Here is a 27,385-nt window from a genome sequence, read left to right as displayed (position 1 = left end):
CTGAGCAGGGCTGGAAGCCCTTTAAAACTGGTGTCAGCACTTGTGCAGATTGCGGCAGCATGGGCCACCAATTGTTCACCTGCCACTGGCCCACAGACTGTAGAGGGGCCAGCTTGACCTAATGTACAACTCATGACCACATGATGAGAGATTCCGTGAATGGAAGCAATAAAGGCAATGGAAGAGGGGGTGGTCAAACGCCTTCCCCAAAGCCAATATTACAACTATCCTCTGTTTTTCATTCTTTAGCTCTGCACTGCAATACCACACACAGGACTATCTTACCATGTAGCTACTTTTTCAAGTTACTTCATATCTAAACTTTGTTCTTCAGCTCTTGTAGTTCCTAACAGAGCCTAATGAGCAATTGCAACCCGGTGCCTCACAGCTCCCTGTGTCAGCCACTCCTACAGTATTAGGCACCTGAAGGCACTCCCATGCCTGGAGCAGTTAGTTGCAGACGGAGCAATTGATGAAACGCAAGGCAGGAGCGCACAGGAAGAAGTGCAGACTGATTTGATGGAGCGGCTGCCTACTAGTCAGAGGGTCAACTCAAGACAGCAGTTGAGCCAGGAATTCAAAACTTACTATCAGTAACTCATAACCTCCTCCAGCCCTACAAATCGCAACCCCCTCACCCCCAGAACCTTTTGGTCATTCCCTGGCCCTTTGCCCCACAATTGGCAACCATGTCTTCAGCCACCTAGGTCCCATGCTCTTGAATTTCCTCCCTAAACCACTCTGTCTCTCCTCTGTCAAGTGTCTCCTTAAAACCTGCCTCTTCAAACAAGTTTCTAGTCACCCTTCCTGATATCTACTTCTTTAGCTCAGCATCCATTTTTGCCTGATTACGCCACTGTGAAGTTCAAGGTGCCATATAAAAGCAATTAGTTATTGCTGCGGTCAAGCTGTGGGGGCATCTATAGACGAGCCCACAATAGGGATTGGTGGAATGCTTTACTTTCGCTTCACTGAGCTGCAGACTGTCATGGAGTGCATCATCATTCCAGGGCCCTTTGCAGTAGAACTCTACTTGGTTGAGGTATGAAGCTTCACAATAACTTACATAATGAATACTATGGCTGGGGATGCAGTGACCACTAGTTCCAAATTGGTTATGTTACTGGACTATAATCCAAAGAATCGGAGTCAACCACTTCTACAGTGTCAGACACCAGCGCAGAATGCGAGTTTCTCAAACAGGGCAGTTTGAGAATTTGGATTCAGTTTAAAAAAATATGCTGTTACTAGTAAAAGTGAAAATGAAGCTGCTAGATCGTTGTAAAAATCCAACTTTGCTAATTTTGCTAATTTCCTTTAGGGAAAGAAACCTGACATTCTTACTTTATCTAGCCTATTTGTGACTTCAGTCCCATTGCAATGTGATTGACAATAAACTGCTGTCTGAAGTGACCTAACAAGCCACTTATTTCTATCAAACCAATAGAAAAAAGCCTACCAACAGCCTCTGAAGGACAAATAGTCAATAAATGCTAGCCTTTCTAGCAATGCCCATATCCCGAGAACGAATGAAAAAAAGTCTCTTTTCTCTGCATTTACTATATTGTGTAATCAGATAATGCAGGGTACAACCTCATACCTGCTCAGCGGTCTGCTCCAATACTGATTGCTGGCCATATTTAGGAAGTACCCAGCATCAGAAGAATGGCAGGAGCTGGCACAGATGACAGAGATGTCACTCTGAGCAAAGTCACATCTGTTTTACCCAGGTACTATACTTAAATGATACACATGGGCTGCACAGCTCACTGGATGGCTAACTGTGGTAACTGTAATAGCAGAGACATCAACTAAGCCACCACAATAAGATGGTACACCACCTCTATCCTCACCATTGATGCCCTGCAGCTATCCATCTCACTTCCTCTTTTCACTGGAGAAACATTTAAAATGAGTTCATAATTAAACAGTAGACAACATATATGGAAGCATCACATTTATACTTTTGATAAGGGCAAAGCACACTGAATACACATGCAACAGATACATGGAAGGGTTATTTAAAGTTGGGGTGACTGATACTGTAAAGAGTCCTGACAATTCTTTTGGTATGAGTTAGATTAAGTAAGTTGGAGGGAAAAGCTGTTGTATTCATTGGTTTTGCTCAGCTGGGATTAATGGAGGTAAAGCTTTATTTGGGAAGCATACAGGGCATATGTGCAAATGACTGCCATGCATAAATGTTTCAGGCACTTAATTAAATATATTCTTTTTTTAAGCCTTATGACTCTTGCTGAACGACTGGTTCTATTTGAAGACAAGTGTTCTTTTATTTTGTACTACTGGTTGCTGTTGTCTGTCTTTTCTTGCCTGCTCCATGACAAAGCCTCTCGGCAAGGCAAAGATAATTTTGCACACCTTTATCAGGGTCCATTGCATGCCTCCTCTGATCCTGACCTTCCAGTACCAGGACCAGCAGGTAGGGTTGAAACGTCATCAGGATACCAATAAGTCGAAGTCAGGCAAAGCACTATTACAGTTCCCTCATTTAAATCCCACAGATAATAACTGGGCTGCAGCTCTAAAAACATGTGAACATCTGCAGTAGTGAAAGGCAAGGAAGTCATGAAATTAATAAGTAAATTGCTGGGTAAATGGTCTGATGCTCCATGCAATGACCAAGCAGACTCCCTTTTAAGGAAGAGCAATGAGCATAGTTGCACAGACTGATCATCCAATGGCTGCTTAATATGGGGTAAAGACCTCATTAACTTTTTAAGTTCCCTGAGGCATATATAAACCTCACACAAGCCTGGTGTGCAGGCCCTCAGCAGCACAGGCACTTTACCACTGATTTATATTGCACTATGTCTCACAGCAGGCCTTAGCACCTGTTTAAATGGATTGCCCGGAACAGATGCACAGCAGCATGACAAGCGTCAAGCAACCTATCAATGGCCCCATAGTTCATACTGATTGGCACTAAATTAACAATCTTGCACAAGTCACAAGAATAGTTTATATGGAAATAAAAGTTTTACAATAGCACAATAGTGGTTGAGCATTGGATTCATTCAACAGGTAGATGATGTGATGCAGGATTTCTTTTTGTTTATTTCGGATGAATGAGCCATGATGGAGTGAATGGCTTTTTATCTGTATCAATCTAGTCTTCTGCTTAAATTAGATAAAGACACAGTGTTAGGGCAGAGCACATGGGTCTTAATTTGTTCCTAATCCATTCTATATATTATTTGGGCGTCCATAGTGTCAACATTGGCAACGAAAATGGAAAATGTTCAACTCCTCAATACAGCCATCCATTTATCCATAGATTCAGTGGCAAAAAGATAATTATGGAACACAATGATTAATGTAGTGGTGCTACCAGATCTCAAGGTTGGACAACTTTTAAGGTTGTGGAGAACAGCACATTTTGTCATGTTCTTTTAATAGTACCTTTGACTTAATAAGGAAAGTTCTGTGCCCCCCGATGGCAATTTGTTTCTTCATAACACTGAAGCAGTTAAAACGACAGATAAGAAGACCAGCACTATGGACCCGAAGGTTGAAATCCACATCATCACAGGTAAATCTGAAAGAAGGTATAAACACATGAATTTTTTGTTAGCAGAAAAATTACAAGGAACACTTTTCCTTGAACTGTCAGCCAACTAATTCCAAGTTGCTATATTTTAGACTGTAGTAAACAAAGAAAACATCACAAATGCAAACTGAGATTTGGTGCACTGGCATGTTCATAACTTTGTTAGTGTGCAACTGATCATACAGTTTCCCTTGTGATTCGCCAATGAAGAGTTCCCTATTTCAGTGTCCTATACAGGGGCACAGTGGCCCTGATGCAATAGAATGGGGCACTGAGGCAGTAAAATTATCGTTAAAAATGAGCGGTAGGTGACAATTCACCATTTATATATATTCCACCTAGCTTCAATGTCACTGATCACTCCCATAAGTGGACCTTGTGTCCCCATGATACAGGATGTGCCTTTACTTGGCTAATGTCTAGGTAAACAATAATGAGACACAGGGATTGAACAGAGAATGTCTTGTCTCTGCATGCAGGCTTACTGGAAATGTATTACATTGCTACTATGTGATTATATCTTTGCAGGGAATATAAATTGGATCAGACTGAGACTCATGCTATAAATCAAGAGATTTAAATAAAGTAGGTAAGTAAACAGTAGTTAGCATAATTGCATCCTTCACAATACATCAAACTAATAAAGGTTTCTCCTTGAGCTACCTATCCAAATATATAAACCTATGAAAATGGCTGAACACTTTTCAGTGTAGATTTTAACTATTAGATGGTCATTCAACAATCTCAGCCCATTCCAAGGGCCAGACCTCATTAAAATGTACATGCGGTAGGCTTTGGGCATTCGAGGATTTTGAGGATTCAAGTACAGGAGCAGGGATGTCTTGCTGCAATTATACAGGGCCTTGGTGAGGCCAAACCTGGAATATTGTGTGCAGTCTTGGTCTCCTTATCTGAGGAAGGATGTTCTTGCTATAGAGGGAGTGCAGCGAAGGTTTACCGGACTGATTCCTGGGATGGCAGGACTGACGTATGAGCAGAGATTGAGTCGGTTGGGATTATATTCGCTGGAGTTCAGAAGAGTGAGGGGGGATCTCATAGAAACCTATAAAATTCTAACAGGACTTGACAGGGTAGATGCAGGAAGGATGTTCCCGATGGTGGGGGAGTCCAGAACTAGGGGTCATAATCTAAGGATAAACCTTTCAGGACTGAGATGAGGAGAGATTTCTTCACCCAGAGAGTGGTGAACCTGTGGAATTCGCTACCACAGAAAGCAGTTGAGGCCAAAACATTGTATGTTTTCAAGAAGGAGTTAGGTATAGCTCTTGGGTCTAATGGGATCAAAGAGTATGGGGCAAAAGCGGGAACAGGTTACTGAGTTGGATGATCAGCCATGATCATAATGAATGGCGGAGCAGGCTTGAAGGGCCAAATGGCCTACTCCTGCTCCTATTTTCTATGTTTCTAAATGGATTTCTCGATGCATCTCAACAGCTTCAGGCCAAGAATATCAAGTGACCCGGAGGCAGAACCAGTCACAAAAAGGTAGGAGAGCCGGGAGGCCGAGGGGAACCTAGGACTGTAACAAGCCACATTATTCCTGTGGAGCCTGGAGGAGTTCTCCTGCACCTCTGGGCTCCACAAAATTAATTTTATCACTTAGCTTTTTGAGCCTCTTCTGCTGTTTTCTTGAGCAGATGCTCCACCCAGTGGGCAATTAAAATGGCGTCAGAGTCCAACATGTGTCATTGGACTGCTGGTGTGTCAGCCACCCAGCCGAAGGTCCCAGGAAATATGCTGAAGGAGCGGGATTGTGGTGGTAAATCTACCACTCTGCTTCCGTTGGCCACAGGGAGTTAAAATGTCCCCCCCTTATGTGGTGACCAAGTGACACAGAACCAAACTAATATCCTCTCTTCTAACTTTTGAGCCAGACTTACTCATTGGCTTAATACTGAACATGGCCTATTCACAAAGGACTGCATTTCTCATAATTAAATGGGATAACAACCATTCTTTGACAATGGTATCGCATATTTGTCCACAATAGAAATCCGAGAGAATTGGAGAGCCATCAAAGATACTAAAGAACAAGCACACCCCAATATCTCTGCATTCAATCCATAAGTATATTAAAAACCACCATTTGTTTTAACAGAAACCAAGACCCAGATGCATTATTTCAAACTGTCTTCTTCCAGAAGGAAAATGATTATTTCTGTGCCTTGCAGAGACCACAGAAACAAATAATCCTGAATTAAAGAATTCAAATCAATAAACTAATACAGACAATACATAACAATATTCAAAGTAATTGTACCCAGAGCTACCCTTAACCTGCTAAGTAATCTGAAATTCCTATGATTGAATAAGGATCTAGGAGATAACCAAGAAATCCACAATTATTTATTATTAAGGTTATCACTAAGAGTTTAGTTGCCTGATCGCTCAAATAGTAGGAAAGTTCAATTGTTACCAGAAAGACTGTAAATTAGAGCTCTAATTCCACTTTCCCCCCGCCCAAATTTTCACTCTAAGTTCACGTAACGATAGGGAATAATATTCATCTGCCAGGTGACCATCCCAGAGATAAACAAAAAGCCACAATAATTACTGAATGGACCTGAATGGATTAATCATTTGGATTAGTACTGGCAGTACTTGAGAATAAACTGAACTCCACAATGAGATGGATCTAAAGTTTTGTAAATACTGTAATCCACAGCCTTTTCATTTTGCAATACATGAATTCTTTTTAACACTTCACTATGAGATCAATCGTAAAGTATGCAGTTTTCTCAATGCTTTTGTCAGACAAACTAACCGTTCTGTATGGGACCGATGTTCTGATATCACGACTCCAGTGGTAGCAGATTGGTAAACCAGTATTCCCAGCAGTCCATATGCAATGACTCAAACTCCATCCAATCTCCCAGAGGTGAGGTTACATGGTTGGAGCAGGCCACCAGTGCCTGCAAAGGTACACTAGCAGTATCCACCTTGAAAGAGGCCTGGAAATTCACAGTGGCTTGATGCCACTCTTGGAATGGAGAGGCACTTGAGAAGCACCCAAGAAGAATATCTTTTCCCCCCAATTTGGCTGCCAATGGATTCAGCTGAGTTTCTGCTTAAGGTAATCAAACCCATTGGCAAGACTTCCGCTAAGGCCTTATAATGGTGTAGTAGGTGGTATTCTCAGGGTAACCAGGAAGTTTTCCAGACACGCACCCTTGACATTGGTGGTTGGAAGATCTATTGAAACTTCTAAAATTGAGGCCAGACTGTTTTAACAAATATTTATGTATTTTATTGAGGCCTACATGAGTGAATCATAGGCCTCAAAAAATGGCCTTTGCAAGATCTGATCAGCCAGAACTTGAATACGTAACCTTCTAGGTCCAATTTTGCAACCCTCACTAATTGAGTGCAAAGTCCTGCCAGCTGTGTTGGGACTCACTAAATTAGGGCTACAGATCCTTCTGCTACTAAAGACCATGTTTTGAAAGTGTCATGAAGGCCTCAGCTGCCACAAATGAGGCATATTAATTTCGTCGTATGAAATATTAATTTTAAACTGTTGCTGGACTGAAAAGATGACTTGTTTAACTAGATCACAGCAATGGCTGGAAACATTTGCATTCTAAGAGATAGTTGCCTGGAGGAGACAATGGAACTGCTCCCTGATCCAATTAACCCAAATGGATTTGATCACCAGACATTGAATGTGTAACAAGCCAGCATTCCAACCCCCCTCTGTCACCGCCCCCTCCCCCCCACTGAGGGTGCCTGCTAAGATGGAGAATCCAAAAAAAAACACAGGAGAGTTCGTTGAGAAACCTAGTCACATGACCAAACTGCTGGCCCAGGGTTTTTGAAAGCAGTTCGAAGAGAGAGACTGCAATTTGAAGACAAAAGAGAAGGAAGGTCTCTCCCTGGCTCTCTCTCTCTCTCTCTCATGAATTTCCAGATCCACTGAAGCCACTTAACCCTCAAGAGAGAAGACTCCTACATCGAAACAAGTTTGAAAGCGTGCACTGGGCCTCAACAAAACAGTAAGATTTAACTGCAATCAAAGACTTTACATCGAATTCAAAAGATAGTAAATGAACTCCAGCTCTTGCTTCAAACTTTTCCCCTTTATTCTTTCTCCTCTTATGTCTCTATTTGCGTGTGTGTTTATCGCGTATGCATGCTAGCGTATTCATTGTAGTTTTAACTGAATTAGAGTTTTAAGGTTAATAAACTTACACCTTTCTTGTTTAAATCTAAGAAAACCTGTCTGGTTGATTTCTTTGCCACTACCATTGGAGAGCAGTGAACAAGGATTCACTGAGGTGAAGCTAAAACACGATGTTTTAAAAATTAAACCCTGTTACGGTCAAACCAGGAAAAGGCTGAGAGGGAACCCCTAGACCCATTTCTCACCTGCCGTAACAAAAGTGAAAGAAACAGGTATCTTGGGTTTGCTATTCTCCAAGAAAAGTGGCACTGGGCATTTAGTCCTCAACAGCAAGACTTCCTATCTCTGACTTTCTTTAGTGTTTGCTGCAAGCTCCACTTCCTGCCGCTCATTTAGGATGTTAGGAAACACATGGACAAGCATTGCCCCAGCCAGTGTAGACAGGCTCTAGTTTTCCTTTGTACTCAGCCGTAACTCCTTTTTGGGCCTCCTTATCTCGAGAGACAATGGATACGCGCCTGGAGGTGGTCAGCCGTAACTACTTGCCTCATATTCTGTGAATTCATATGTGGCTCCCAATAACAGATACAGAAGATATCTTGGAAGGGTGCCTACCAGTTTAAGAAACTTATTACCCCTGAGATGTCATGTACATGTTTTGACTTACACAAAACAAAGATGCCTACCTAAATATGCTGTAATTACAAATGGTATTTCATTAGAGCTTAGATTAGTTTTGACTACCAATGAATGTCACAGAATTTCTCTGTAGCTACAGTCATTTCTGCAGAAGCAGATGTATGGCCTGCATATACATTCATTCATGAAGCACCACTAAGGATGCCCTAATCTGCTGGCATATATTTCCTTTTGCATTTTGGAATGAAATAATGAAATGGTGTTACCAACGTTTCTTAAAACCCAAATTATTATACTGCAAATTCAACCTTATTGAGAGTGATTCCCTTTGACCTTAATGAATTGAGGACATTGAACTTTGTAAGGTACAAAATTTAGCGAATAAATCTGTGTTAATGTCTCAAAAACCGAATAAGTTTCAACATCAGTCAACTTACCTGTTCTGATTGTACTGCACATTTTGAGTCAAGTCCACATTTAGCAGCAAGAAATCATGTAGATGACAGCGGGAGAAAGGCTCGGCAAGGTACGGACTGCTTACTTTACTGGACCACTTCCGGACCCCACAAAGGGCATAGTGTGGGATTTGAGCAGTTGTCTCAATATGCTGAAGTACATGCTTCAAAGAAACATTCCTCTCTGAGACGTATTGTTCAGCAGGTACACTGGACAATGAAAAAGGGCAAATAAGGTGCAGTCAGTTCTTCTATTTATAATGAGGGTAACCAATCAAGAGGGACAGGAGGCAAGAGCGTTACAGTATGTGCATGAAAATGTTCCGATTTGCTGAAGGAAAACATTTCTGTTGAAATTAAATTTTTGTAGATTCAAATAGTCAACTGCTTAACTATAATAATTTGTTCAAATTGGCGACTCTTTTGTAGTAGTTAATTAAATAGCTGGAGCTATAATTTTCTTTAATTTTTTCATAATCAGGTCATTAATTCCCACACAAATCCTCTCAAGTTCTTTTGCTAGTTCTTGAACATGATTAGAATTTCTCAAGAGGGTTTCCCTATTAAGATGTGTTACTTTTGATCACAATTTGAAGGTCCAAGCCCCACTCCAGAGACTCGCACTTCAGTGCAGTATTGAGGGAAGGTTGCAGTGTCAGAGGTGCCATTTTTCAGATGAGACGACAATCTGAGGTCCCATCTGCTTTCATAGGTGGATGTCAAAGATCCCACAGCACTATTCAAAGTAGTACAGGGAGCTCTGCCTCATGTTCCAGACAACACTTATCTCTCAATACCACTAAAATCAGATTATCTGATCCTTTATTTGACTGCTGTTTTTGTGACATTGCCGTGTACAAATTGGTGCCGCGTTTCTTACATAGAATAAACTGTATTTTAATTCCATGACTGGAATAAATTATCCTTTAGTTTACCATAATAAATATTCTGTTTTCCTTGAAAGCACTTAAGTTTTTATTTGTTACAACAGCATTTTATACAAATGCAGTATTGAAAAGCGCATCACTTAAATTGCACTCATTTAAGGCAAAGTGATGTGAACTGGAGAAATGGTTTTGATTTTTTGGTTTCCACTAACTTGTCATCTTTACCTAATTGTAATTTCCTGTATGATAGATGTATTAACAAAGACAGGAGAAATGGTTCCTTCAGTGTTATTGAAATGATTAACATTTCAAACTTTTAGTAGATCTAGGACCAGCTTTACTTGCTGAAAATTAATGACAAGTTTACTTTGAGTGGCAGATGTAGGAACACTTATAAGACTGCATAACTGGATATAGTCACAGCAAAGCTACAAACTAATGAGGTCTGTTTAAATTCTCAACATCAGTGAAGATGACCAGTTTTGAAGTGTGAATGCTTTGATTACCTGGTAGAGTTCTTACAGCCTTCAGTATTAAGACTGTTCCACATCACACAAGAGTCATCTGCAATGACAATAAACGGCCACACATCTTGGGGTTTAGATCCAAGCTCTTCTTGGCGATTACGTTCCAGTTCCAAATTATGATAGGACAGCTCTTTGATCAAAAAATGAGCTGCACCTAAAACGTAATGAAGAGAATTGCTAATCAGATGAATGAATCTGCTGAGATAAAATCCTGCAGTGCAGTATGAAGAAAATCTGTACAAGTTGTATTGCACTTTAACTGGCTACTCTTTGTAACCTCCCAAGCTGGCACACCAGGGTCATTCATCAGTGCTGGGCTGTGTTTCCTGCTAATTTGGCGAAACAACTCATTTCCCAGTACAAACAATGTAGGCCAGGGGCTGAATTTTACCGGCCCCTCGATGCCGTGGGTTGCGGCGCGGGGGCCAGTAAAATGTTACGGGGAGAGGCCCGCCTCGACCTGCGACGTCGAGAAGGGCCCGCCGCATATTACCGACGGTAGGAAGACCTCGGTGCGGTCCCCCTGCCACTTGGCGGCGGGCCTCTCATCTGCATATTTAAATCAACAGTAATTATATTCAAATTAACTTACCGGTCATCCCACGCCGATGTTACGGCCACCGTTTGGCCTTCGTGCATCTTCGGAACTCTGCACGGAGTTCTGAGGAGAGAACCTGGTGGGGAGGGGGGGACTAATAAAAATTTCAGGGCAGGAGGGGCGGAGGAGCAGGGAAATCAATTTTTATTGGATGTGGGGATGTTGGGAAGGGGTTATAGGCCAAATGTTACAAGTTTGGGGGTAAAATTCGGGTAGGGAAAAAGGAATGTGTTGGTTATTTCGGGCATTGGAATGACCATTGGGGGGTTGGGGAAGGGCCATCCGCTTATTTTTTTTTTATTGTTTAATAAAAATTTCATACTGCTGCCCGTGTAAAAATATGAAGTAATTCTAAGGGCTTAAAGCCCTCTAAAAATGATGCCAGCGCCTGTGCGGTGGCACCAGACACCACTGCTGGGGATGCAGCCGCTACATGTCATCGGGGGCGGGCGTTCCACCCCCATTATTTAAATGAGCCCCCATGCGAAATATCACGGGGGCTCTGCGGCAGCTGCTGAATGCAAGCACTCCGCCGAGTTCAAAGGGCGCTGCCACGGAGCGTGGCACCCGAATAAAATTGAGCTTCAGATTGGGTTGGGGTGAAGGACATTAGTGAGCCAGATGGCTTTTTAAAACAAACCAGTTGATTTCATTATCACTTCTTCTGGTGCTAGATTTATAGAATTCACCACCTCTGGGCTGCTCGTTCCTTACAATAACCACTAGGCTACTTCTACATAAAACATAACTTCTGCTAGATATTCAAGACTTTGAGTTTGTAGTACAAAGCAGTTTCTTTAAAGTGCTTCATATTTCTTTAAGATAACAAGGTGGGAGTCATATTGGAATATATAAAACAGGGTCCTGTACTGCTTGTAGGACCTCAACAGAAATTTTTACGTATTAATGGACAGAGCGTGTGCCAAACGTATCAAGCATTAAGTGGTCTAAACAGAGGTCCTTAAAAGGGAGCACTGAAGATGATGGAAAACACTCCCAAAAGATTTTTACAGTGGCTTTTATGGGGCCAGAAGCAGATTCAAGCCCACTACCAGACACTGGGGCTGCAATTTTACCGGCATTAAATGTGTCTCTTCGGAGGCGTCTGGATGGTAAAATCAAGCGCGATGACGTCGGGCCGTGTCCCTGGCATCATTACGCGCAGACGTCATTTTACCAACGTCGGAAATCGGGCGTGAGCGAGTCTGCACTCTCCGCCCGTATACAAGTAATTGAAAGGTAATTGAGGTTGTTTACAAAAGCAATTGACTACAATTTTACGTATGAGGTCTGATTTAACGTCCGTAAATCAGCTCGTGGGGCGTGTCGGCCAGCCGGCAGCTACAGAAGGGCGGCAGGCATTGATTCAGGAGGGAGTTGGAAGTACAATTTTCAGTTTTACTCTGAAATAATTCTAATGCTATTTGTATATCCTGACAAGGTGTGTGACTTGCAACTAGTGCTAAAGGATTAATCTGAATGTTCTGCACTGCTGATGGGGACCCATCAACTTTGATTTATGTGGTGAAAGGAAGGGGATCTCGTGAGCCAGTCCTAACTGCTGTAAGCTAATACCTGTGGTCAGAGCATCTGGTGAGTAGTACAGCAATGGGAATTGTTCAATGTGGAGGTGGATCATCAGATGAGGAGGGACCTTGCCCCTATGAGGGACAGAAGGACAAATGTGCAGGGGAACGTGCAACAAGCTGACCCAGTGCACCATCGTGATGTGGGAGGGAGAGCAGGTGGCAGAGTCGCCAGTTAGCAAATACGTCAGGATACGTGCCTACCCACCAGGAGGGGCATACCGGCTGCGTCTGAGCTACCTGCAGCTGTCAGATCGTCAGTGCAGACGACGACTGCGACTGTCACATCTCTTTGTGAGATGTTGGCAGTGGATGTTTCCTCAAACTGTACAGGAGGCCATCCAATGCCGGACGCTGTATAGGTTACAATAGCTCTTAACTTCTATGCGTCTGGCTCATTCCAAGCCTCAGCAGCAGATTTGTGCGGAGTCTCACAAGCAGCAGCACACCACTGCATCAAGGTTGTGACTGATGCATTGTTCCAACGTGGTAACCAATTCATCACGTTCAAGGCAGACAAGACTTGTGAGGCTGAGAGAGCCAGAGGCTTCAGCACTATATCTGGGTTTCCAATGGAACAGGGCCTGATTGACTGTACTCATGTGGTCTTCAGAGCCCCAGCAGGTCAGTTGGGGGCATTGATTAACCGCAAGAGGTACCATTCAATGAACGTTCAGCTCGTCTGTGATCATCGTCAGAGAATCATGCAGGTGTGTGCACGTTACCCTGGGATTTGTCATGATGTCTTCATTCTCCGAAACTCCCACGTACTGCACTTTTCAGGCCTCCAGACAGAATGGAGGAATGGAAACTTGGCGACAGGGGGTTATCCTCTGAAGTCATGGCTCATGACACCAGTGAGGAATCCAAGGGGTCATGCGGAGGAACGATACAGTGAGAGCCATGCGGCCACCACAGTGACCACAGTCGTCTGCTGTGCCTTGCATAACCTGGCGACTGAAAATGGAGAGGCACTGGAGAAGGATCAGTGTCATCGCGATGTGTCATCAGATGACAATGACGTTTCTGAGGATGAAGCTGGTCATGGAGAGGAAGCTGAATTTAATTTGAATTTAAGTGCTTGATAGACAAGGGTGTCTTTAAGAGGCAGACGTTTCCATTGGGAGTCTGTAAATTTTCGCACAATTGGGATTACCGTATGACAAGACTAATTGTGAGGCTCTGAAAGGGCAAATTCACACCTTCACGGGGAGAGAGAATGCAACAGTGCAATCCTTCACATCATGAGGAACGCCACCCAGGTGTGAGACATCACATGTTGAACTACTTTTGTTATGCAACGATTTTGGAATTGACTTCAGGAAAGCCATGACAAAATCTCAGAGAACCCGATTTTATTACAATATTTTATAACACATTCAAATAAAAATCCTTTCAATTCACCCTGTGAACCATTAGTGATGTTAAAGTGATTTCTTAAATCTTTTCCGAGTGCTCTTTCGGGTGCATGATCCCTCGCTACCAGACACACCAGAGGCAGGTGGCTGAACTGTTTGCTGCCCTGCTTGTGATGACTTTGGCGGATGTCCTCTGCTTGCTTGCGACCATGAGGGCCCCGGCATCTCAGGGTTCTCCTGAGAAATCTCATGAGTACCCTGGAACACCCTGGGATTTCGCTGATCACATGTCCCTGGCAGAGGGAGCAAGGAGCTGGAGGATGCATCAGAGGCGCCCTCAGAGGAGCTCCCATATGCGATCTGCTGCCCCTGTGCCCTCGTGAGGCTCTGACGATCCTCAATGGTGACATCAGAGGGATGAGCGGCCTCGACCTGGCGCCAGCGCATCAGATTCTGCTCTCTGATGCTCTGGTCCAGGGAGGCCACAATCGATCTGACGTCACGAAGTGCATCCAGAACTGGCCCTTCCACTGCAGCCGCCAATCTGTCAATGGGGGAAGCCAGATGTTCAATTGCCTGAGAGTGAGCAGAAATCATACTCTGGATGGATGTAGCCAGAGTTTGATTAATTCCGCGCATTGTCTCAGGCAGCTCCGCCAGATTTTGAAGAACCGCTTGCTGCACTTGCAACATCTCCCGCCGAATGGATGTTCTCAAAGGCATGTCATCAGCTTGCTGCTCTGCACTGGCCTGGCCTCCCACACTCCTCCGATTGTGTGAGGCATCGGCTGATTCTGCCTCCGGTGGCTGGCCTGGCACCTGTGCTGTGCCGACACCTGGATGTGAAATCGAATCCACGGACACGCAAATCCCAACCGAGGTGTCTGTATCTGCGCTGGTGCTTGGTGCGTTGCAAGGATGTGACGGTGCGACCTCTGAGGTGCCCTCCTCAATCTCAGAGGTGGATGGTGGTACAACTGAGACGCTTCCTGTTCCATGCAGTCGGTCACCTGCTGGGAAAATCATATTGATCAGTTTGATCAGAAAGCCAGAGTGGAGAACATGTATTTGAATCCATTATAGTCACATCAGTCTGATGGGACTTTTGAGGGCTTAATTATGTTCATTAGTAACTCATAACAACATTGGTCCATCAACCTCCCCCACCCTGCCCCCTCCCCCCCGAAATGCGCTAATACACCACTTTCTGGATCACTCATGATCATGGCCATGTCCACTGGCCTCGCCATCTGCTACGGCTTGTCCTCCTTCCTGCCCTATCATCAATGCGTCCTCCTCCATTCTACTGAGGAATGCTGGACAGGCCACGCCACCACCTGTCCGGGACCTCTCTCGGGCGTTGTGTGCCCTCTTTTCCTAATGAAAGAAAAAAATTAGGTCAAACATTTTTGTGTGCATTTCACACAATCACCCAAATGGGTTGATGTGGCTTTTAACTGCTGTGCCATTGCTGAGCGTGCCCTCATCAATCCCTCCTTAACGTTCATCTCACATATGCCCATCTTGCATCCCAATTCAAGGAGGCAGCCAGGCAATGATCATGCAGGGGTTCCACATTGCATCATGAATACAAACACACCCTCCCTTGACAAAATAACGATTAGATGAATGAGGAATGCCCCTTACCCGAGCAGAGCGAAGCAGGTCATTGAGGCGCTTGCGGCACTGTATCCATGTGCGCCGAACGACGCCACGGCTGCTGACCTCCTCCGCAACCTCCAGCCAAGCCCTCTTTGTCACTGTTGACGGTCGCCTTCTACCATCAGGGTTGAAGAGGATATCACGCCTCTCCTCAACCGCCTGAAGGTGGGCCTGTAGTGAATCATCTGAAAAACGAGGGGCTGAGCGAGTGCTTCTCCCCTCCATGACTTCCTCCACCTGTGTTTAAATCTCTAACTCCTTCTGCACTAACAGAACTGTAGCCTCTCAGTGAACCACAACTACGACTGCTGATTTTTAAACAATGAATGAGTACCTGGTCAATTTCATTGAGGTAAACATTTTTCAAGGGTTTACGTCAGACATTCCCGGATGTGGCTTCGCCCCCAATTATGTACATCTTCCCGCCCGCACCAGCTGATTCAGGTCTCAGTTACGCCGCGGGGCCGCTAATTGGCTGCCCTGCGCGTGATGCCGGTGGATAGGAGACACAACGCGGGAACGGAGGCCGCATCCGTTTAAGTTCCACCCGTGCCGGAGCCAGTGATTACGGTAAAATTCCGGCCTGGGTAACTGCCATTGCCACCCCCACCACAGTACTGTCTTCCCACCTCGAGGTCTTATAACACTGGCTATTCAAGGGCAACAAAAGGGCGGCACAGTGGCGCAGTGGTTAGCACCGCAGCCTCACAGCTCCAGCGACCCGGGTTCAATTCTGGGTACTGCCTGTGTGGAGTTTGCAAGTTCTCCCTGTGTCTGCGTGGGTTTTCTCCGGGTGCTCCGGTTTCCTCCCACAAGCCAAAAGACTTGCAGGTTGGTAGGTAAATTGGCCATTATAAATTGCCCCTAGTATAGGTAGGTGGTAGGGAAATATAGGGACAGGTGGGGGTGTGGTATGAATATGGGATTAGTGTAGGATTAGTATAAATGGGTGGTTGATGGTCGGCACAGACTCGGTGGGCCGAATGGCCTGTTTCAGTGCTGTATCTCTAAACTAAACTATAACAGGAATGTTCCAACTTACAAAATAATACAATGGGAAGGATTTTGCGCTGCCCTTGGACGGACATGGAGGTGGGGGGGGGGGGGCAAACAAAATGGTAGGGGGGCACCATTCCCGACTTCACCTGGGTGCCCTCACGTTTTGTCTGGAGCATGGAAAGCTAAGGACAGCCAATAATTGCCACTTAAGGGCCTCTTCCCAGCTCCACTTCAATTTTATTGAAGGCAGAGGGGTCCGCCACTGCGGAGAGTCACCACCAAGTAAAACCTGGTGGCCTCCTAGCAGGGTCAGGGGGTGGCGGTGGTCAGTCGTCAGTCCTTTTGGAACAATCCAGGGCCCACAGGGGGGCCCCTGGGCAACAATGGTGGCCCCTCTGGGAAGGTCCCCCCTGCCCTTGCCAACTGCACCACCACCCTCCCTCTCCCCCCAACTAAGTTGCCAGGGCCTGCCTGAATGGCCCTGACAACTGCGACCCAACTTACCTCTTCCAGGGTCTCCTCCAGTCTTCTCTGCAGGGCCTCCTGTAGTACCAGCAGTGGCCACCACTCCCAGTGGCATTGCCAGTACTGCAGAGCTGCCAGCCCTCCGATTGGCCAGCAGCTCTGGAGGCGGGAGCTTGTCCCTTAAAGGAACAGCAGCCCTGGCAGCGGGCAGCTAATTGGCTGCCCGCCGTGTGATACCAACAGAGGTCCGACGGAGGGCCAAGCCTGGGTCTCCCCTACTCCAGCGCCGGGATCCCGGTCACTGAAATAAAATCCAGCCCTATATTATTAAGAAGCTGTTTTTCCCTTCCTCTCAGATGTATTTCCTGGCACTTTTAACTACAGAATAACTACCAAAGCATTTTCTCCACAAACTTAAAGTATTTTTTCTTCTTTGGAGGTGCTTACCTTCAAACATGCTTAGTCTACATCACAAGAACCATAATTCAATCTTTCCGAACATGTTAGTTATAGTTTTGGAATGTGAGCGCTCCAAGGCAGAATGTTATTTTGTTAGATTGTCCATCCCTGACCACATGTTCATAAGCCAATTATAACCTCTTAGAAAAATATTGTTTAATATTTAGTACTTAGACACCAGTAGAGTGAAGTCACTGAGTCGGGACCATCAGAACTTGCTCAAATTAATTTAATAAAAAAGTCTAGTGTTGTTTGCTGATGATTAACAAGATTATTTTATGTTTCCAAAGTTGGACTTTAAGTGATAAAATATACAATGTTTTTATTCACGTAATTTTATTTCATTGTGTTGAAACTAATTGAAATAGATCCTGATTACGAGTACTTTATGCCATGTCCAATTTGTTTTTGACTTAAATTGTTAATATTGGTGTACCACTGGTAATTACAATGAGACCTTATGATTTGACGGGCACAAAAATATTAAGTTCACAAAAGGAGTGACATTTTTAGGCCATTCCCTTATAAACATCCACAAAATACAGTGAAAAGTAGAAATGTATTTTATATGATTTGCCTGAGGTATTAGTCCAATGACCATTCCACATAGCTGAACTGTAGCAATAATAAAACCATCTATAATTATATAAAGTGCACTTAATTAATTTTTAACTGCATGAACATTCTTATAAGGGAAGGTACACGACCACGATTTGTGACCTATTCCTGGAATATATATTTCTTTAAAATTCTGGCCCAACCTATTTGAGTCTGGGCTACCAAAGAACCAATAACACTGCATAACAAGCTTTACTCCAGATGGGACTCAGGAATGAACAGAACTTTATCCAACAAATGCATTACAAAATTGATAATGAGAAGCTTGATTGAAAGAGCGTTTTACCAGCTGTGATTTTACAGCAATGTCTAAACTAATGCAAAAGGAATTCACATGAATTACTTTTAAAACATACCAACTCCAGAGTTGTTGAAGATGCTGGGCAGGACTAGCATAATGTGGTTTGGCCAATATTTCTTATACACTGCCATCTCATACTCTTTGATAACGAGCACATGCAAATGGCTAGCACCATCCATAGCGTGATATAGATTGAAGAGACCGTGTTCATGACGTCCAGTTGTAGGTGTAAAGACTGGGCTCTTTATCCAGTCTGAATTCTGGGACAAAGCAGATGTTTTAAATTGTCATGCTGTAATTCAATAAGTTTAATTGCAGGAATATTAAACTACTGGAATGTGCTAAGAGATATGAAATTAGCATTTAAAAGCAGTAAAGGATGTTTTTAAACTTTGTTGTAGACCTTGTGCAGCTGATTAGTAGCAGCAAGAATAAAATTTTCTACTGAATTCAACTTCACAATCGCGCAAATCTGGAAAGTTTCTGAAGCTTGTTCTTGCATCTATTCTCATGTTTTCAGGTCAAGCGAAACAGCTACACACTCGTCACTGCACCTTCAGAAACACGACACACACACATTACTAGATCAACTGTCCCACCAACATCACCAGGGATGATGTCCACATACTCTATAACTTTGTTCCTTTCGACTATGTTACAGTCACTTGCTCCATAGAACATCACCAGAGACTCATTTCTTTTTATCTCTACACATCCAGTGATCCAATTGCAGAATCCACCCATCTTCTTCCAGTGGACCACTGAACTGACCATTAATACCATATTGGCACACATTTCACCACTAGACTGACTGAAGTTAGATACTTTCCCTCTCCACATTCACACTTGCCTAATAAGAAATATATTTCTTTTACCCCTCCCTTCCCCCATATTCATATATACACTAATACCAGCCATTGCAACTGGGGCACAGCTAAGAGCAATGTATGCTGCTTACAATATTGTGAAATTGACAATAAGCTGGTCAAATGATGACATGCATCTGCAAAGAGATTTTCTTTTCCCCACTCTGTTTTTGGAGTTCCAATATTTAAATGATTAGGCAACCTAACCCCGAAGTTGAACAAAATTCAGGTACTTTCAAATAAATATAAATAAAAATGAGCCATTTCAGGTTTGGAATTTAGTTTAGATTTAATTGGTACTGTGAAAAACTGTGAAATAATTAACAGAAGTAAACAACAGCAGAGAAGTTTAACCTGCTACAGGAAAGGTCTGTTTTATTTTTGTTGATAAGTATTCCTGTACTTAAAATCTCACTTTATCAATCTGCTTTCAATTTGTATGTGGAAGGGTGTGGAGGAAAGGTAGAGAAAGAAAAGTAAGTCATTTCCCAGAAATGGTGAAATAATGGCAGATATCTTGTGGTAATGATATGCAAGTATATCAGCTGCTCCCAGGTGTTTCCCATAGGAAGAACTGAGACTTAATTTTAATGAAAATCAGTTTTAATGACATTGAACATTTCTCTCAATGTAAAGGTCTTTTTTAAAAAAATCCCCAGATTTATAGGATTCCAATCTGACTGCGTAAAGAGCCCATTTCTGCTTTTCTGTTCCACTGAAAAATTGGAAATACAGCTAATATCCATTTCAATTGAGCTTTGTTATGACTGGAACAGAAAAAGTTTTCTTGTCAGTCATTAACTGTGCCTTCCCATTTTGTTCTTTGCTGGCCCATCCCTTCTCCACAAATAAATTCCTGGTTCTTGCAGAAAACTAGAGATGAACCCAACCATCTGAAGGCAGAGTTAAAACCGCCACAGGACTAAATTATATTTACCTATCCTACGGGGAGATAGCATTTGCCCCGACACAACAGTGGAAAACAAAGTCATTACACTTTACTTTTAAGTTGTTCTGTGAAAAACATTGCTTAATTCACCTCAATCCACAGTCATTACTTTCAGTCTCGTCTACAGAAGCCAAAGCATATTTATTCAAGTGCCTGCAAATGTTAGTAAAAGGTAGTAAATTGTAAAAATGTTGAACTCTTCCTGTTAGATCAGCCAGCCCTTCATCATAAATGGCAGTAAAATTGTAGTTTTATGTGAAAATCCCGTGATATTTTCCCACCTTGTCAGTAACAAGTGGCAACCTCATACTTTCCAGCTGGCCTCCAGGTTGACTGAAAATAAAATTATGTTCCTTTGATTTGGGAATAATAAAGTGGAGCTGGATTTCCTCTCCCAGCATTGAGCAGGAAAAGGTGAAGGCATGGAGTGTGGAATCATATGGCTAACAGAAAACAAACAAAAAATTGAAATTAGTTCTTAGTACATTTTGCCATGCAGAAGAAACATTTTCTTGATCGCGCTGTATGTGTCTTTCTGAACAACTGCAAAAATAATTAAATGAGAGTTTCTATCTGAACATTAAGAATCAAAAAAGTGTCGATTTCTTTACAGGTGTTTACACAGTGCACAGTACAAAATTATGTGGCACTGTATCTTATACCTATACCAGTTTATAATGTTTTATTTGCTAGATATGAGCACATCATGTCAGATCTCACGATTAGGTGTCAGCCACTTTGAGTGCAACACGCTGCAATCATGACCTTTATAGTTGTCTGAGCTGACTTAAGCTAATTCACTGATTTTTGGAAAAAGTCTTGTATATATATTGTGTGTATATATTTTCCTTCTCTTTTACTCTATTCACACACCAATTACGTCTGTAATTACATCTATCACTAACCACCCAGACACTGGTTAAGTAAATGTAGAAATAAATCAGATATATACTAGGCCAATTTTCTGAATGCACACTCCTAGGGCTGGATTTTATGCACCCAGGCTACTCCCGGCAGCGGGCGAAAAAAATGGTGGCCCGCGCGCCACCATGATCATCCTCGTGGCAGCCCACAATAGTGTGCTGGTCGGGCCGCCCCCCATCCACTCACCCCATAATCACGTGGAGCGGGCGGGCTCTCCGACACCAGCAATGGTATCAGCTGCCTGCGCACAGGCACTCGAGCCATTTTTAAAACCCTGCCAGCTAATTTAAATTATTAAAGTTATAACCCCCCCCCCCCCCCCCACACTGTACTGTTAAAAATCTGCCTCCCTTTCCCACCCCGCAGTAACAAAAAATTCATTATTTGCCCTCACCCTTTACAAAGCACTTACCTTCCACACTTGACCTTCCCCCGCCCCCCCCAAAACTGAACAAAGTGCATAGATCATCCCTTCCCACCATCCCCGATATAAATGATGTAAATTTGACCCCATTTCTCACCCGCACTAAAAATCTTACGTTCCCCCCTTCCCCACCACTGTAGCATCTACTTTCCCCAGACAGGAAAGTGAAGGAGCGTGAGTGCCAGCCGCCATCCAGAAGATCTTCCACCACCCACCCCACCCCGCGGAGCCTTACGTTGGGAGCTTTGTAAAATTCCGGCCTTAATGTGGAGTCTTGCCCACTAGGGGCTGGATTTTATGCATCCGCCGCAGCATGTGCAGGCCACGCACTGCCATGCTGCCGTGATCTTCCTCGCGGCGGCCTATGATAATGTGCCAGTTGGGCCCCCTCTCGCCACCCCCTCCGATCACATGGAGGGGGCGGGCTTTTTGATGCCAGCAATGGCATCAGCTGCCTGTGCGCAGGCATTGGTGCCATTTTTAAAGGGTAGCCAGCTCTGCTGGCTAATTTACATTTTTTAAAAGTTATACCCCCCTCCCACTGTACCAATTAAAAATCTGTTGCCCATTTCCCACTCCGCAATAACAAGTAAATTCAATATTTGCCCTATCCACTCCCCCCCAAAACATTTGCCTTCAACGCTAACTGAACACCCCTTCCCACCATCCCCTACACTAGTACTGTAAATCTAACCCCATCCCCCCACCCCCAGCACTAAAAATCAGAAGCTCCCCCCTTCCCCGGCACTGTGGCATGTGCTTTACCTAGATGGGAAAGTGAAGGCGTCAGAGTGCTGGCCACTGCTCAGACGATCATGGCCTGAAGATAAGCTTGGAGTGGGGAGGCAGCCACGGATCCTCACCGCTGCCGGGAAGCTCAGGCCCGGCACTCGCGGCGTCGGACTCTGTGGTAGGCCACTGCCGAAACAATCTTCCGGCACACCCTAACATGGAACCCAATGTCAGGAGCTCAGTAAAATCCCGACCTAGGAGTGCAGATCAGGCAATTCCCACTAATTTCCATCCATTAATAAACAGACCAGTGTCAGAAACGTGCAGAATCTGCAGCAGAATATATACGTATACAGACAAATTAAATAAGATTTTCTCTAACTCAAATTTATTTATGACCTCACTGAATTATATTGCATTGTAATGCCTGAAAATATACACTTGTGAAAAATCCCAGTCTTTAAAGTGTAAAACCAATATTCAGACTAAGAACTGTCAGTTATGTATTCACTCACTATACCTCTGGAGTGGGGCTGGGGAAGTGAGTACTGTCGCAAAAATTTAATTTTTGTCCATAGTTTCTTCTTTTTCACCATGTCTCTTAGTTTAGTTTTAAAATGTCATGTTTAAAATGTATGTTTTATATCCATTTCAAAGTCAATATCCATCGGAAGAGACAAATTGGGCAGAATTTTATGCTCTCCCCTGCGGCAGGTTTGGAGGCAGGGAGAGCATAAAATTGGGTGGGATGGTGGCGGGGGCGGGGGGGACCCACCATCATCCCACCACTGCCAAGATTTAGTCCGGGGTCAGAAGGCCTGTGAATGGTCTTCCCACCCCACTGCCAATTGAGCCCCCTAACTAGGTAATTAATCCCTAATCAAAGGTCCTGTTCCACCACAACTGCAATTACCCATGCGGTGGGCGGCCCTGTCACCACATGGGAAGCACGGCACGAAAAACTGTGTGGTCTGCCCCCTGGCTGTGGAGGGTGGGGGGTTGCGGTTCCTCATTGAAAGGCCTGAACGATGGACCTGACATCAGGAAAGAGGGGTCTGCTGAGGACCACTCCCCCTGTCGTTTCTGCCAAACCCCTCCCCTGCAAGACCCCTCCCGCCCTGAATGACCTTGAATTGGCCGGGCAGCTCTGCAAGGCTGAGACTTCTGGCAAAGGGGTCCTAAATCCTATGGAAAGCCTGCTGCTGTCCAGTTAAGTGCCTGATTGGCATTAAATTCAGCGGGCCTTCTGTACAAGAGGCATCGTGGCGATCCTGGTGTCGGTTTCCCCCGACATCGAGACCCCCACTGCCAGCATAAAATTCCATCCATATCTTTAATTTGCAAATAGTTTGATTGCAAAACTTGTCAAGAGTCAATGTTCACTGAAAACAATCAAGGTAATTCTGTCAAGATGTTTATCTTATGCTGATCCAAAATGGGTCAATTGAATTGATGGTGCCTTGAACCAGGTATCAATGAGACTTATGAAATTGTCCAATCACAGACGTTGTTATTGTGCCTTTATGTTTGCAGATTGTGTGGACAGTAGATGCCGTTCAAGTAGATAACCTCAATCTCAGATTTTCCTTCAAATCAGAAACTTTTTTTTAAAGAGTACTTTAATGAGTATTAAAAGTCCCACACATTATCCATATCAGCAATATAGTTTTGTCTGCCCAAAGGGATGCTGATTTCTCACACCTACAACTAGATAAATCCTGCAATGTTGGTATTATGTTGTTCCTTAAGGAATCAGACTGCTATCATTCTCTAAAAATTACTTGTTTTCCCCGAAGTTTTGAAAGAAGGTTTTTAAGTATTTCATTTGACTAGTTTGCTTGATTTAACCTGAACTGACTTCAGACCACTGTATCTCAACTGGTTCAGCAACTTGCCTGTACTATTGCTCCTGTAAATGGCACACCAGAGGCAAACCTGTCTGATAACATAGTTTGTTAGAGCAAATAGCTGATCGTATCAATTTTGCAAAGTATCATGTGACATAGCTGCATCCATATGCACTATCTGGAAGCAAGGGAGCACGCTATGCCAACTTACTTTTGCTTCATTTAGAGCGAGAGCTTGTTTATGGAACCAGACATTTTGCAAAAGAAGAAAATTTGAAGGATGAGCTCTAAGCATAGCATGTACCTTTACTCTTTGAATTTCTAAACAACAGTACTGTTGCTTAATTGCCATCCTAGCCATACACATACCTGGCATCTGGGATTGAAACCCATGTATTCATGGCACTGCTCACAGTGGTGGTATGTATTATAGGCAGCATACTTGGACAACCTCATTCGTGTTGTATGGCGTCGCAGATAGATGTCATCTTCTTTCTTATTAGTGTTATATCCTGTTAAGTTAGGGAACTTTGGTAAGCAACAGGCAGAAACATACAAGGATAGATTTTTCTAATTTGTGCTCCCAATATGGAGCTTAGTACAGTGGGGATGCAAAGTTCCATGTATTCGTTTAATAAAAAGGCAGTCCTGTGCAATCCCGCTGACTCAAATTCTGGCTATGCACCCCTAGCAGGGAAAGTTGCACTCTGGGAATGTAAATTTGTGGCACAATCAATACACTTTACAGTAGTACCAAACTAGGCCAGGAAGATAAAGTCCTGATGAAAATTGGTGAGAAGAGGATGTTTAGGCCATGTAGCTTAACTTTGTATAATCCTGATCCTTGGATCTACTAGCTCACAGTTAAGTACCAATATATACGCTTATCTTACAAAATTAACTTTCTGCATCCTCATTTTTTTTTTTAGATTTTTTTAGATTTTAGAGATACAGCACTGAAACAGGCCCTTCGGCCCACCGAGTCTATGCCGACCATTAACCACCCATTTATACTAATCCTACACTAATCCCACATTCCTACCACATCCCCACCTGTCCCTATATTTCCCTACCACCTACCTATACTAGGGGCAATTTATAATGGCCAATTTACCTATCAACCTGCAAGTCTTTTGGCTATGGGAGGAAACCGGAGCACCCAGAGTAAACCCACGCAGACACAGGGAGAACTTGCAAACTCCACACAGGCAGTACCCAGAATTGAACCTGGGTCGCTGGAGCTGTGAGGCTGCGGTGCTAACCACTGCATCTTGCATTTGAGTGGCATTTTCCAATCTTGGTTTTTCACTAGTAATTTCAACCTGTAATAAATATTATCCTACTAGCTGTATCTGGGCCTACATCCTCTCTCTCGAAGTTCGAGACATTTCAGGCAGTATAGAACATGCACTTGTGTTTAGGACTCCATAAGGCCGATATTCCTCTCCTGGCACCAGATAGTGCATGATTTTCCAACAGGCCCACATCAGCTTGGAGAGGGAAATCTTTGACCCTGGTAGAGGTGCTCTATTGGGTGAGATTAAGAAACTTAGAGAAAGTTCCAGTACTTAAAGGGCAGGTCAACTGTAACACACGAGAGGCCCAGATGATCAACTTAATGGGTGGGATTTTTATTGTGCGAACTTCTGATTCAGTATAAGAATTTTTTGATGTAAATTTTGCTGACCAGAAGCTGTGGTTTGCACGTCATGGTCCTCCTATTTATTCCATATCTTGGAATGAGTTTATGAGACTGTGCCATGGCTGCACCTAAACAATAGTCCAGTCCTGCAATCTAGCACTGATGCTGTATTTCTCACCCTCCCCATGATAGGACCCCTGTTGGTCTCTCCTTGCCTGTTTGTTGGATGTAAATGGCAGTGGAGACATGGCCACCTGCCCATCTACCAATGTTACTGCCACTTTCCAGGGCTACAATGGAGGAGGTTGTAGTAGGTCCTGAGAAGTGGTGGTAACAGCCCTGAAGTGATTCATGGAGGCTAAACAGTCCAATTACATAACTCAACAGAGTAGCACCAACTCCTACCTCATTTCCACCTTCAACCACACCCCACAACCCAAAGCTGGAACTTGCCTTGTGATAAGTGCATGTAGGTACCAGGATCCTACTATGAAATGCAATTCATTTTTAAGTCACTTGCTAAGCCATCTTCCTTCAAAATATCTTTTTAACAAGCTAACCAAAAAGAAATAAAATTATTCCAGCAGATGTACAGTTCTCACCCCCAGTGTTACCCTCACTTAACAGCACAGAATTCAGTCCACAATTTATTTTCAAATCATTTAAATGTTTTGTGCACAGAGCCCTTGCCACTCACCAAATAGTGGCCTTTGGTCCCACCTTTAGTTTCTCAATACGGAACAATTTTTTTCTGGTTATACTTTGGCAGAATTTAAAATATAGTGAAATGATTAACCTTTGTTGCTTGCAAGGTCCCTTGAATAAACTGGACTTGCATCTTCATACTTTGGATCATGAACAGTGTAGTCAAATAACAATTTACTGAAGCTCTCCAAATCAGGCCACAGTAAGATCGCTTTCTGTTGTAGGGCAGAATCTTCTTTGGCTTCTAAAAGATCAAATGGAAATAAAGATAAGATTTTGTGTTCATCCATTCAATTCTGTTGCTATGCATTTCCAGTCACAAGATATAATCTTCTTTGTGTTAATGTCCAGCATCATAAAACCAAAAGAAAATCTGATTAAAGGAAGTATTATTGTGATTCCCTCAATTCATATTAAAACCACCTAGGTTAGCAGAACAAGCCCAGCATTATCTCCTGACAAGTTGATAACTTCAACATTATTCCCCAATAAGTTAGTAATTTATGATCTTTTTGGGTTTAAAATGGCCGTTATATCCTTATTAGTTAGAGAAATTAACAGAGGAAGTATGGAAGCTTAAAATCTGGCATAATAGGTGGATGATGGCGAGCTACAAGATGGTAATATAACTGAGGAGTCTATTGACATCATACACCAAATTATAGCCTGATATCTTCCAGTTATAAATATCTCCTGTAATCATTCAAGGATAGCTTGTTATAATGTCCACCATTGATTAGTTTCACTATGCATCGACAAACTAGAGCAAGGCGCTGTTAACAACTGCCATGATGAAAAAGATAACAGCCTCTTAACAGAATAAAACCATTCACAGAACTTAGCATTTATAGACATATATATATATATATTACCGGGGTAAGCAATGGGGTACAGGTATCTTGCACAGAGTCTGTCCCTGTTGCTCAGAAGGGAAGTGGGAAGAGGAGCAGAGCATTAGTCATTGGGGACTCCATAATTAGGGGAACAGATAGGAGGTTCTGTGGGAACGAGAGAGACTCACGGTTGGTATGTT

The 27,385-nt window shown here is 43.4% G+C and overlaps 1 protein-coding gene across 1 annotated transcript in view; it reads right to left on the bottom strand.

Moving 5' to 3' along the window:
* greb1 (growth regulating estrogen receptor binding 1) overlaps positions 1-27,385 on the bottom strand; it is a 375,097-nt gene that overhangs the window by 9,875 nt on the left and 337,837 nt on the right. Inside the window, exons 25-31 of the mRNA XM_068017603.1 lie at positions 26,444-26,596; positions 24,375-24,517; positions 20,360-20,521; positions 18,319-18,523; positions 10,197-10,371; positions 8,786-9,013; positions 3,421-3,556 (exon numbers count right to left, since the gene is read on the bottom strand). Of these exons, the coding sequence (XP_067873704.1) occupies positions 3,421-3,556; positions 8,786-9,013; positions 10,197-10,371; positions 18,319-18,523; positions 20,360-20,521; positions 24,375-24,517; positions 26,444-26,596 (1,202 nt within the window). The remainder of the gene's footprint in view (positions 1-3,420; positions 3,557-8,785; positions 9,014-10,196; positions 10,372-18,318; positions 18,524-20,359; positions 20,522-24,374; positions 24,518-26,443; positions 26,597-27,385) is intronic.

Source organism: Heterodontus francisci, chromosome 3 (assembly GCF_036365525.1).
Source record: "Heterodontus francisci isolate sHetFra1 chromosome 3, sHetFra1.hap1, whole genome shotgun sequence".
Lineage (NCBI taxonomy): Eukaryota > Metazoa > Chordata > Chondrichthyes > Heterodontiformes > Heterodontidae > Heterodontus > Heterodontus francisci.
This window is presented reverse-complemented; position numbering and strand designations above follow the sequence as displayed.